The sequence below is a fragment of the Ciconia boyciana genome, chromosome 2 (genome assembly GCF_034638445.1).
Source record: "Ciconia boyciana chromosome 2, ASM3463844v1, whole genome shotgun sequence".
NCBI classification, from domain to species: Eukaryota; Metazoa; Chordata; class Aves; order Ciconiiformes; family Ciconiidae; genus Ciconia; species Ciconia boyciana.
Genome location: NC_132935.1, coordinates 38534028 through 38546676, shown reverse-complemented (window position 1 = coordinate 38546676; position 12649 = coordinate 38534028). Strand labels below are relative to the sequence as shown.

The 12649-nt window shown below is 46.3% G+C and overlaps 1 protein-coding gene across 1 annotated transcript; it reads right to left on the bottom strand.

Moving 5' to 3' along the window:
* Nucleotides 1–2924: 2924 nt before the first annotated feature.
* Nucleotides 2925–9226, bottom strand: TCF24 (transcription factor 24). The gene is made up of 5 exons (XM_072851247.1): nt 9206–9226; nt 8009–8094; nt 6917–7012; nt 5601–6010; nt 2925–3038 (listed from the first exon to the last, which is right to left on the bottom strand). Exons 4-5 carry the CDS (start codon nt 5982–5984, stop codon nt 2925–2927), a joined length of 498 nt encoding a protein of 165 aa, XP_072707348.1. The 5' UTR covers nt 5985–6010; nt 6917–7012; nt 8009–8094; nt 9206–9226.
* Nucleotides 9227–12649: the final 3423 nt, after the last annotated feature.

Here is a 12649-nt window from a genome sequence, read left to right as displayed (position 1 = left end):
ATCTTGAAGTTACTCCGTGAAAAACTGTTCCTTTTGATAGCAATGTATGAACATTGTAGAATTTTATTCCTAAACGCATGCATATTTCCAGTGCCAAATGCCAAACTGTTACATTTCAGTATACAAGGATAGGAACTGTTCCTAAGAAATGTAATGTTCGATCCAAACATCAGGTTTGAAGCAAACAGGTTCAGAGGATCTGTTTTGATCCTGGTGTAAATTTCTGGAAGACAAGAGCTCTTGCACTGGTCAAAGGAAGTGGGTTGCCTAACCTGGTGTCTTGGCTGTGGAAGAAAAGGCATGAAAATTTGCAGCTAATGCAGAATAATCTGTCTCAAAAAAAAAAAAATCCCAACCCATAAATATGGGAAGTTCTTCTCAAGTAAAAAACTGCTGTTGTAATTCTGCATGTTTTTACTGTCCTATAATATGTGTATAAAATGCCGCTAAGGTCTTTGCATTGTCATGTATGTGGCCACCATTTATACGAACTTTGTAGGTACAAAGTAGCTCCAGTGTTTGCTGCTCCGTTTCACTGGCTGTTTTCTGACCACTGTAAAAACCCCACCTCTATTGTAGTGAAAGTCTGAAATATTTCCTCCAATTCATAACTTTCTATGTTTCTAACCCTTATTCCTATCCATTTTTCGTGTTTACTTCATGAATAAGCAATCAGAATCTTTCAATTACATTTAATGGAAGAAGCCTTTAAAAACTAGGGGGTGTCTTTTTTTTCCTTTTTTTTTTTTTTGGTTTCTTGAATTCTGTCCCTTCCAGGTGTATTATTTAAGAGCCTGTGAAGTAACCAGTACCTCTGCACTAGGTAAGAGCATGCAATTCATGCAAACTACCACCACATTTTGTGTTTTCCCCATGCCATTTTGTATGTGTGATTCATATGTGTTTTATTATCAGACCACTGCTACACAGTCGCAGCTCAAGGTTTGACATTGACTTCTGGCTGAGATTTCACTTGTCCTTTTTTCCCTGACCTGATGCCATTCATTTAGATCTCAGTTACATACAAAACTAGACTGAATTCTCTGTGCTTCTACATTGCTACGTGCTATTTTATCAGCCTGAAGTGTAAGCTGTGTCTTAACGCCTTCATCTTGTACAGCAAACCCTGGAAACCCTCCCTCTTCTGCCACTCTTTTCATCTTACTTAACTATCGTCACCTTTACAACTCCTTCGCATCTCCTCATTAATATCTCTGAATACAAATAGCTGTCCCAATAATAAAAGGTTGTGCTACCTACCTTTTACTACTGTGGGAAGTGAGTACAGTCCTTTAAAAAGTCACTCTTCTTTACATAGGAATAGATACTTGTCTATGCAGAACTGCCCTTTTGTATATATTTTTTTCACAAAACACAGTAGTTTGTGTAGTTGAATGGTGCTCTGGCTATGTAATTATCATAATAAACCACTTATGGTTGTAAATAAGAAATATATGCCTAAAATAGTTTAAAAACATATATTTAAAGTATTTTTACTATTTAAAAGAATAATCTTACTAAAAGCTCAGAATGCTGCAGGGGTGGAGGGGAGCTCCAGATTTTACTGTACTTTACAACTCTCGTATAACCTAGATGGTTTGTCCAACTCTTTCTAAATGGCTCTGCTAATTTTTTTATATACTTTCTTATACTGGAGGCCTGATTTTCTGTGATACTGAACACTCAGCTTGCAAGGACATTCTCAGCACCTCTGTAAGACATTACACGTTTGACTCAAGAATGAAAGCAATAAAATGATTTTTATATATATATATATATATATATAGGTTGTTCTTGCTAGTATTTGTGTTCTCCTTTTCTGCCAAATGTCACTTTAAAACATAAACCGTGAAGAAGTTTAAATAGAAGTTACTATAAATGCAGAATATTACTATTAGAAACTATCAGTCCTGTACAATGAGAAACAGATACAGATTTTGCAACTCAATAAATACATAACGTCCATTGAACAATATTTAATAAAATGTTTACCTCAGCAATAACAAACTATATGAGAAGCAGTGTTTTACAGAACAGATACATTAGATGGTATTTGTGCATTTAGTTTCAGCTTTTCTTGCCTAAATATAGAAGATGTTTAAGTGAAAAATGCGCTACAAACGAGCCAACTCTTAAGGCTCATTTGCTTGAACGCATGAACCCGCTAAAAGACAAGCTAAATAAACTGTGATATCTGGAGCAGACAAGCAGTTGTACTGGGGTAACACAAACACATTTTAAACCCTGTAACATGCAACACAATTGTATGGATTGATACAAGCAATACTTAACGTACAGAGCAGCTTGTGTCTTGTACGTAGCGCTGTGCACGCGCAGGACAGATTTCAGCACATTTTTACTTGAGGTGAACATGCATCCACATTTTCAGGAATAACTACATACATTTAAGATTATCTGAAGGATGATGCCCTGACCTGACGACTGCGGTCAGGGGCATTTCTGCCATCGGTTTCATGCAGTGAAGAAAGTGCATGCGGGATTTCGATTGCTATTTTTAGACTTGCCCTTTGCTTCTCGCCCAAGCCTGTACTGCTCTGTACTTAGCCAGCACTGCATCGCTCCTTCTCCCCCCTTCTCCACAGCGTACCTCTTCACCGCCTGCCCCGGAGGTGATGAGGTTACCTATTCTGCTAGCAGCTCTGCCTTTGCGGCCGCCTCTCGTGTTGGTGCTGACTGCAGTCGCCTTCTAATCCCCCAGTCCAGATCCCAGCAATGTCCTCTACAATAGAAACCAATCACGTGTCACATTAACTTAATGAGGTATTAATTACATTTAAGAATCAATTCCTTCTCCTCTACAAACAGTATTTCAGGAATTATAGTTTGTCTGTAGATACTATTTTTTAACTTATATATATAAGGTGTAATAAATAACATTTTATTTCTAGAAGCGAGAAGGGAGATTAGATTTGTGAAGTTGTTGATGTTTCTCCTTGGTTTGCGCCGTCTCCTTGTGCCGAGTGAGTCAAGAACTGTCCTGTAGCTCCAATGTATAACCTGGAACGCATTGGCCACTTCTGCAAGAGAAAAGCACAGCGCTGAGCTACACGGGAACTGCGCAGTCTGAATGCAGTTCTCAGCAAAGCTTTAAATGTTGATGGAGTCACAATACAAGAAAGTAGGAAACTGTTGCTATGGCCAGAAAGTTCCCATTTTGTCACTTGTTGGAAAGTGTCCCTAGAAGCTGGGCAAGGGAAGCTCAGCCTGAGTATTTTCTTTGGTAATTAATCATGAGGCACACCTCCTAAACCACCCGGGACCCAACACACAGGAGCAAGTCATGCCGATCAGTCATCGTACCACAGTTTGTATAGCAGATGCTCTGTTGGTCGAGTAAAACAAAGCATTCCTCTCTACAGCGCCAGGGATACTATGGGGATATCCCAACGCCTGCAGAGACTGCAGCCCTGTGTGCGTACCCGCTCGTGCCAGCCAGCCCCCACAAGACCGACCGCAGCACAGGGGCTGCTAAAGACTCTGGTAGAGGGAATTTAATATAATTGCTCCTTGGCAGCCTTCAGCACGGACAACTTCTTGTTCTTTGTCAGCTCCAATGATTTCAGATGAGACAATTCATCTTTCCATTCATTGATTACGGGAATAATCAGTTACACTGGTGTTAAATATCTATTCTTATAGCTCGAGTTTCTTAACCCAAGCAAGGTACGTACTGCAAACAGCCCTGCACTAAAGGTGACTGCAGCTGTGTGCCCTTCTCTTGGGAGGAAGCATTCAGCTCCAGTTTGATGTGCTGAGTTCATTATTAGAGAGGCAGAGGTCTGAAAAGACAGCTTGTCATACACATCTGATGCAAAAATACCTGAAACACAGCCAGCACGTTGTTCCAAAAGCATACAGGTTTTTTTAAGACACTTTTGGGAACAGGCTGGCACCTTTCCTGTGGGTAATGAAAGAGAGCTCTAAAAACTAGAGGGGCTTAATACTGCAGTTAAATCTCAGCTCTTCTAGTTACAGACATAAAGCAGCAGCATAGTCCCAGTTGGAAAGACCACACGATCTCATTCAGTATTTTTATTTCAAGAGTGATGTTATGAATTCGTCACCAATAAGACATCCGAGTTTAAAGTAATTAACCATATTTTTTTGTTCGGTGTACACACAACCGTACTTGGATATTTTACTTTCCTCACTATTTGTATTTACTGTGCTTGATATATGAGTATAGCTACAGTCCTTATCTGTACTGGTTGTCTCATACCCTGCACTTTGAGTTTTTTTTTGAAGCACGTACTATGATCTGTCTGTGACACTTTTGTTCTAGTGCCAACTAAAAAATTACTAATTTACTACCAGGAATATTAGAAAGATTGGTTAGACTTATAGAATCTTTACAAAACTAAATAGAGGTAAATAGCACATAAATAAGATTATAAAAAATAATTGCTAGATGAATCCAGTATTGCTGTATTCCAGTAGCCCGGGAAATGTGCATCTGCATCATTTAACTGCTGTAGTAACTATTTAAAAGTATTTTCCTGCCAGTAATAGTGGGCAGCTGATAAAAAGTACCGTAAGAGACCTGTGTCCTTTCACTCTGACCAAGGGAACTAACAGAAGCTACTTCAAGCTTTTTTTTTTTAAATATATCACAATATTTTTTTTCTTAAATTATAGCCATCTTCTAATTGATGTAAAGGTTTTGCTTTCTTAATGAACCTGCTAATCATTTAAATGGCCTCAGTTCACATCATGCTTTTTACAGCAACCAACACTGTGAACAAGAAACTCTCTGTGAATTAGTCACTTTATAGGAATTAGGGATTACTTCACAAATTAATCTTAATTAAATCATTCTGAATTCACCAGACTTTAAAAAAAAAAAAAGAAAACCACCCCAGTGCTCTAACTCAGTCCCTGAGACCAGAGCCAAAGAAAATACCCCGTGGTACTTAAGAGTCCCGTCAGTCACTGAGCGATGCATTTGAAACCAGTTTCCAGCCCCAGGTCCTCTCCAAGAGCAGTTCCCCTTTCTCGTCCCCTCTGCATTGCCATGACTTTTTTTGACGAAGCAACAACAGCGTATACCAACTGAACGAGACAAATGCATCAGCAAAGCACTGCCATAGAAGGCATTAACACGCAGCTAGTAATTAACGCCACCTCCCATACCTTGGCTGCCTCGGCAGCAGAACCAAAGCAGGCCCAGCCGTGGCCGGGGTTGCCGCTGTGGGACAGCACATCCCCTCAACCACACACATCCCCGACAGCGGGTTCTGATAGGTTTGGTGGGGGATCACCAAGGTTTCCATATGGGAACTGAGGAGGTGCTGGCACTCCTCCAGTGCTGCCCTCCACCTTCACTTCCAGGGGACCAAGTGCCACTAGGTTTGGACCTATGCTATATTTGACATTTTTGTGCAAAGTCCCTGAAGCTGGAGGGACAAAGCTCTGGGACATTTCCATCAGGCCCCTAGCACCTAGATGCAGTGGTTAGTCTAGGCAGTCTTATCGTGTATTAAGGTAAATAAGCTTGAGATCTTTAGTTTCATCTAAGTATCTTTAACACCTATTTAGCTCTTCACAGAGAGAAGGTGGTAGCTGCTCCTCAGCTCTCCTACCTTGACAGGGTGGAGGTATCCATCCCCTCGGAGGGTACCCAAGCCCTCTCCCGGTGACTCTTCCTCATCCTGAAGGCTGCGAGTGAGGTGTGCGATATAGGTGGTGGCCAGGAGGAGTACATCCAGCTTGGAGAGCTTGGTGTCGGGCGGCACAGAGGGGAGAGTCTTCTGCAGCTCGAGGAAGGCATGGCGCAGGGTTTGAACCCGACTGCGCTCTCGAGCGGCGTTAGCGGCAGCGGGTCTGCCAGGAGGTGCCCCAGCCCGCTGCCCGGCTGCCGAGGGCGGGTAGGAACTGCTGCCAGCAGCAGAAGGCAGCAGGGAATCGGGCTCTGCGCCCAGGCCAGAGATCTCCTCACTGCTCTCGGCTAAGTGTCCACAGTCCATTGGTGACTTCCCCGGCAGGGAAGGTCCTGCAACCAACAAGAGCATCTCTAAAGGCAGCCGCCATGCTGTGCTGAAGCAAATGCTTTCTAAAAACAAAGACTATCAGAAATGCAAGTGCTGCCCGTGCTGCAAAAGCCAGGATGCCGCTGTGCAGCTGTGTGAGCTGCTTGTCCACTCGCTGCGTATACATTTGATATTACGCACAGGTACAGAAACAGAAGTTAAACTCTTCACAAAGATTTAAATTTGGGGGGACAGTATTACACAGAGCAATTTCTTTGAATCACTCATAGCCCAAATATCACCCAGCTCTTCTGAGAAAACCCAATAGGCAACGCTGAGCAGCACTGCCACAGCTGTTTCCATTTACAACCAACTAAATATTAAGCTGTGATTTTTTTTTTAAATCACATTATTTGTATAATTTGGCATGTGGGACTGTGTGTATATTTTCCATTTACTTGTCATAGTTTTATTGATGGTCTTTTAAGTGATCAGTGCTCCATGGATTACAGAAGGAAAATATACCATTTTCAGATGCAGCAATACAGTACTGAGTTTCTGAAGGACAAAGCTTGGTCCACGATTTTAAAGGATCAGGAACAGACTTCTGTCCTCCCACCCCTAACACTACTCAGGAATTTCCATGCTTATCCTGTAGCTTCTACGTTTTCCAATGTAAAAAGAATCTTAAAAACTGGATTTTGACCATTGGGGGGCAAAAAGAACCCTTTGAAAGCAACAGCAAAAAGCTCCTTTTGAGCAAAGCTGAAAATAATGACTGCAAGGTCTTTTCCTAACTTTCAGAAAAGACAGGCAGTCAGCTCTGCCTGTAGTAAAACTCACAGTCCTTTCATTCATTCAATTCCACAGTAAAATGCAATTCAACCAGTATTTCCCCAAAGTGTAGCAATTCTTAGCCAGAATAATACCTGATCCTGTTGTCCTTAGTCAAGCAGCCCTGCTGGATGTCTCAGACAGATGCCGGCCTTCACGTGTTGGGAGCGGCTGTTTCTGTGATGGCCCAGCTAGACGACAAGGATAAGAACAAGTTATTAAAACTTTTTATTTCATTCAAATACTAGGTAATTTTAAAAATTTAAATAAAACTGATGCACATAAGTGACTGAAGATCTATATTTGCAAAAATTAGGCCTTGATTTTGCAAAGCATTTCAACCACATGCTGAAGTCCCACTGATGTCCCTGTGGAATTGTGGCTGATAATGGCAAAAAACCCAAGACAAGGGACTAAGTCAAAGACTTATAGCAGAGAAGAGGAAAGGTTTCTAAATAATCTTTTTTGCAATGCTCTAATTTGACAGTATTTAGAAGACATTATTATTTTGGGCGTTTTATTGTGATTAATTTGCTGTTAATGTGACTCAGAGTTTTATCAGATAATGTTCTCTTAAATAGTAGTACAGTTTAGACTGATATTATTTGTGAAATGCTCTGTTACAACCATAAACCAAAGGAAAAAAATCTCATTATTCTTTTTTATTGTGATAATTATGACCTATATAAAAGAAAAGTCACATTAAGTCTACATGAGCTTGTCTTGAGTGAGGGCTGGAAAATGGTCCTTCAATTGGCGATTTCCTTTAACTTAAAGCAAAAAAAAGGTCCCATATGCTTTTTTTCTTGGTATTTTCTCACTGTGTTAAGTCACAGTCAGATCTAGATGCATTTTAGTGGCAAAAAAAATCATGTCTATTGCTACTGCCGAGTCAATACAATAATGAAATACGGCAGAAGTCTATCGTTTCAGGTTTATCAGCAGGATTTCTCATTTGCCATGCCATCGAAATCTCACTGAAACGAATAAGTCTTCCCTGATTACTGGAAAAGTCTGAATTACACAAGGATACAGACAGACTGGGTTAGTGTAAATACCCGCTCATCCACCGAGACACAGGATTGAGGCTGGTTTACGTGCAGTTTTGATTTTGCCGTGTTGGTATATAACCAAATTTAGCCCTAGAATGACTTTGCGTGACATACAGTATATAGAAATGCACGTACCTAAAAAACTCATTTCCTTGGGCGCCCCTTGAGGTAGAAGTTTCTGTTTTAGGAGCTTCACATCTACATCAGATGAAATCCTGGGCCTACAGGAAAAAAAGGCAAAGTTTCAGCTGTGGAAATGAGAGATTTCCCTCTGAATTAGTTTCTTCACTGTCAGATTTCTCATCAAATACGGACAGCAAACAGCCCACAAAAATCCGCTACGCAGAAACACAGGATCTACCGTAGGTACGTACATGTGCGTAGCCAAAACGCGGTGGTTCCCGAGCCAAGCTGGGGTTTGTTCCACACTGGGGCTGGCCAGCGTCACCCCTCGCACTGGGGCGATCAGGGTGCACGCTCTGGGTGCTGCGCTCTCTGTCAACTGAGGGCTCACCCAAACCTCGTGGTCCAAAAAACTGTTGCTGAAAACTAAAGCAAATAAAGTGCCGCTGGGCAACAGTCAGTTTCCATGTAATCTCCTTTAAAATTTGACAAGAAAGAGGTTTGTGTTTTAAGATAATTGCAAGAATTTTTGCAAACACCCGCTTGCTGCCTGGCGTGCAGAGAGACCTGGAAATGGGGATGTGAAAGTCCGAGTATTTATTTTATTTCTAAAGAGCTTCTATTGCAGTATTTCTAATGCGGGCAGATGCATTCGTGTTTTTACATGGCATTACAAAGACGTAACCCGTTTGAAATCTAATTAGTTTCCCAAACAGCACGACACTTATTTTAGTCCTACATTCCGTGTGAATGAAACGGCGATGAAGGCAACCTGCCCACACGGACAAGGAACAGATCGAAAACGCCAGCGCAGAGTAGGCAAACTGCAAAGCAATAGGTGCAAGCCTCGGATAAACTTGTTCGCAGCCTTTCCAGTTGCTCCTTGGGGGAAAAAATACAGTGAAGCTGTCTGATTTGGCAGCGTTTTTAAAAAGCCCTTGCCCTTTGCGTAACTCCGGCAACACTTAACGAAAATACCTCCTCCGGAGCAGCGGAATCCGAACTCGCCCGTCCGCCTGCGGAGGCAGCCCAGGCGCTGGCCCGCACCGCCGGCCCGCGGGCCGCGCTCACCCCCGCCGGCAGCGCAGAGAAGCGCGACGGCGGCTGCTGGGTCCCCGTCCCGCAGCCCCAGCGGGGGAACCCGCCTCCCCGCCACCCAGCGCCGCGACCGGGGGGACGCCGCGGTCCCCGACCCGGGGATGAACTTACCGGTCCCGCCCAGAGCAGTGCGGAGCGGAGCTGAGCTGAGCTGAGCGGAGCGGAGCGGAGCGGGTCGGGTCGGGTCGGGTCTGCCCTGCCCGGCGCAGCCCCCTCCCAGCGCCTCCCGTCCCGTCCCGTCCGGTCGCGTCCGGCCCCGCGGCGCCGCTTATAAGACGGCGCGGCCGGTGGGTGCGGCGGGGCTGGGTCGCACCTGGCCGCCGGGCTCCCCCCGCCAGCCCGGGGGCAGCGACCGCCCCTTCCCGGGCGGGTGGGTCATTAATCACCCAGCTGTCGGGGGGCGGCAGCGCCTCACGCCGGCCCCCACCCCCCCCCGGCACCGGCTGCCGGCAGCGGGCCGGGGCGGAGGGAGCCCGCCGCGCCGCGCCGCCGCTCGGCCTGTGCAGGCTGTTTTTCTTAGGATAAAGTAACGGTTTTGCTGGAGGAGAGAAACTGAACCGCGGGGCTGGGAGCTCAGGCGACGGTTTGTTAAAAGCAGGTCCTGCCTCTCCGCTCCGTCGCCGCTTCCCTGGCTGGCGGAGGTTCCCGGGGCCGGGGGGGGTTCCCCCGGGCGAGGCTCCGTCCCGCGGCCGCGGGGGGAGCGGGTCGTGGCTGCCCGGGTGCCTCCCGTGGGGGACCGGCCCACACGGGTGGGTGGACGGAAACACGAGCGGGATGAGGCGCGACCGGGCGGGCAGAGGGGTGACTGAAAAGTGAACGGAGAGCGATTAAAAGTTAGTAACGTTAATGAGAACGGACAGTCAAAATAAATACCGGGGGTATAGAATTAGCCCAGAAAGACATTTTGAACGAAGCCTGACTATGCGGTAACAGAGACACAATAAATCAAGCCTCGGGAGCAGCAGAAAACAGAATCTGAGCCATGCGTTACCGCTCTTGCAGCCAAGAAAATTAAGGACTTCGTCTTCACCGATAACTGGAAGGCCCGGGAAGGGATGGTTTAGGGCCGGGAGGGACGAGCGTGGGGAGGACCCGGCGGGGGCGGCCGCGGCCGCGCAGGGGGAGCCGGGCACCTGCCGCCAGCCCCCGCCGGCGGGGCTGCTGCTGCTGCCGCCTCCGCCCCAGCCCGGCCCCGGCCCCGGTCCCGGCCTGGCAGCGCCCGGTGAGCGGCCGCGGCAGCCGCTGGCCCTCGGGGCCGACAGGAAGCGGGCGAGCCCGTCCCAGCAAAGCGCTCCGGCCCCGGCAGTTCACAGCCGCGCTGCGGGGGACGAGCAGGAACCCTGCCCCTGCCCGGCCCGGCCCCGGCGGCCTTCCTGCCCGGAGCGGTACCCCCAGCCCCGCGGAGCCGCCTCCGGCACGGTGGGGAGGGCTGGATGGCAAGGGGTGCTGTCGGGCTGCTTTAAAGGAGATGAATTTACTAAAACCGAAACCGTGCCTCAACGTTTACCTCTGCCTGGCGCTGGCTGCCTCAGTAGGAGCTGCCCTTCTTCCGTGGGGAGTTACTCTGGCAAAAGCTACTCTGCCGATATTTACAAGGCCGTGATTATGGGCTTCACCTGCACCGCCGAGCATCCTGCAGCCTCCCGGTGCCCAGAAGAAGGAAGGCTGCGGCTCCCTGGAGGACGGTGCCGGCTCCTCCAAGCAGCCCTGCAGAGCCAGCCTCGCGTCCCGGCCCGCGTTTCAGCCCCGAGGTTTCCAGGTCTGCCTCCAGCGCAAGGGAGCGTTGCCGACACCTTTCTGCAGCTAAAACCTCTTAGAAGTTCACTCAGCCAGCCTCCGGGGCTCAAACGAGCAGTTCTTGAACACGTCCTTAAACTTGCCCTGGAAACACTCTTGCTGACTCCATGGTGTGATATGGGAGAACTGGTCCTGGCCTCCGTGGAGAGCGGGGAGCCTCGCCTTCCAGCCCCAGTTCCCCTGGGGCTCCTCTTTCGTTCCGTAATTGCCAAACGTGTGCTGACTAGGTCCAGCACACAAGCCTGGGATCAGCTCTCCCATTTCCCAAGGAGGTGTCCTAGGTCTGCCTGCCCAAGAAATGTCTCCTCCAAAAGGACTTTTAAGTAGACCGTGGGACCCTCAGCAATGTTAATATGGGTCAATGATAGACAGAGGACTTAATGGTAGGTGTCCTAACTACCCGAGGATTCCCAGCCACCCTAAATTAGCAGATGAGTGCTGTGCTCTTCCTCTCTGCTCTAATGTAATTAATGACACAAAATTACAGATTTTTTTGACTTTCCCATTGTAGACACACTGAGTTCAGCCTCAGTGCTGGAAAGCCAGCGGAAGGAGTTGGAAGAGAAGTGGTGGAACCCCCACTACCATCTTTTGATGGTAATCCAAATCCAGCTTGCTGCAGAGTGCGGTTAGAGAGGTTGCATAGTGAGATTTGTGAGCGGGGTTTGGAGAGACCACCCTGGCTGCTAACACTGTTACCAAAGAAGAGGTGCTTTAGATATATTAAAAAGAAAACCCAAACAGTTATAAAGGTAGAGATAGTTGCTCTTTGCCCTGTCAAGATTTTCTCCCACCAGAAGATGACTCCTCCAGTGTAACCACAAAGAGATCCAGTGATTATTTTCTTGTATCAACCCAGTATTTAAGTCTAAAGCCGTAACAAGCTGCTGCAGCTGTTTCTTCTTCTTCTTTCCCAGCTAAATGTCTGAAAATTACTTTCCTGCCTTACCTTCCACAGTATATTTCAAATCCGAGGAACGCCAGGGTCACAGAAGAGCCAGATTTCCAGTGTGATTTAGGTAAGAAAAAGTTCTACTAGAGACAGATTGATGCTTATCCGGGTACACTTTGCTCCCTTCACATCAAATGATTTTCTGGTTTTACAGCTACAATTCAGCATGAACATTCATGGTATTTCTTTCCAATTTGTTCATTTTCTCCCATTCCCGTTTCTGTATAAGGGCTTAACAAGTATGTTTGTCTGCTGGTAAGGTGAAGCGTGGATGTTGCTACTGCTGACGGACGAGCAGAAATGTCGCTCGTCCGAGTAAAACAGGGCACAAAGCCACGCAGGGGCTGTACCTGATCAGGTCCCACCGATTCCAGCTTTAGCTCGGGAGCAAATCACAGGCGAGACACAGCCACGGGAGAGTCAAAATAGGTTAAAATTCAGAAATTCTGCTTCATGGGGAAAACTCCACATTTCATAATGGGAGCGCATTCCAATTCCAAACAAATACTTCAAAAATTTCCAATTAAATACCTTTTTTGCCTTGCTTCAAATGCCATGTTGTTAGTGTATTGTAGGACCACAGCATATTCTGCAGTTATATTACAGTGTAGCAAAACGTCTTTTATTGTATTTTCTAAATTACTAAAGGCAGAGCTGCTTCTTAATACCGGAATACCAGAACACATCAGTGCCTCTCCTGTATGCTGTAAGAAAGATTTTAACATTGAAAAAGAAAATAGGACAAACATTTTTCATTTAATCTCTCCTTCCAAATTTGCTGATCAAAGTAGTTTAGCTTCCAAAAA

Excerpts from the sequence above, each read along its gene's own strand:
- TCF24 (XM_072851247.1), bottom strand. The coding sequence starts at position 5,984 with ATGGACTGTGGACACTTAGCCGAGAGCAGTGAGGAGATCTCTGGCCTG. Across the intron at positions 3,039-5,600 it reads GATACCTCCACCCTGTCAAG|AAGTGGCCAATGCGTTCCAG; the intron begins GTAGGAGAGCTG and ends TTTCTCTTGCAG.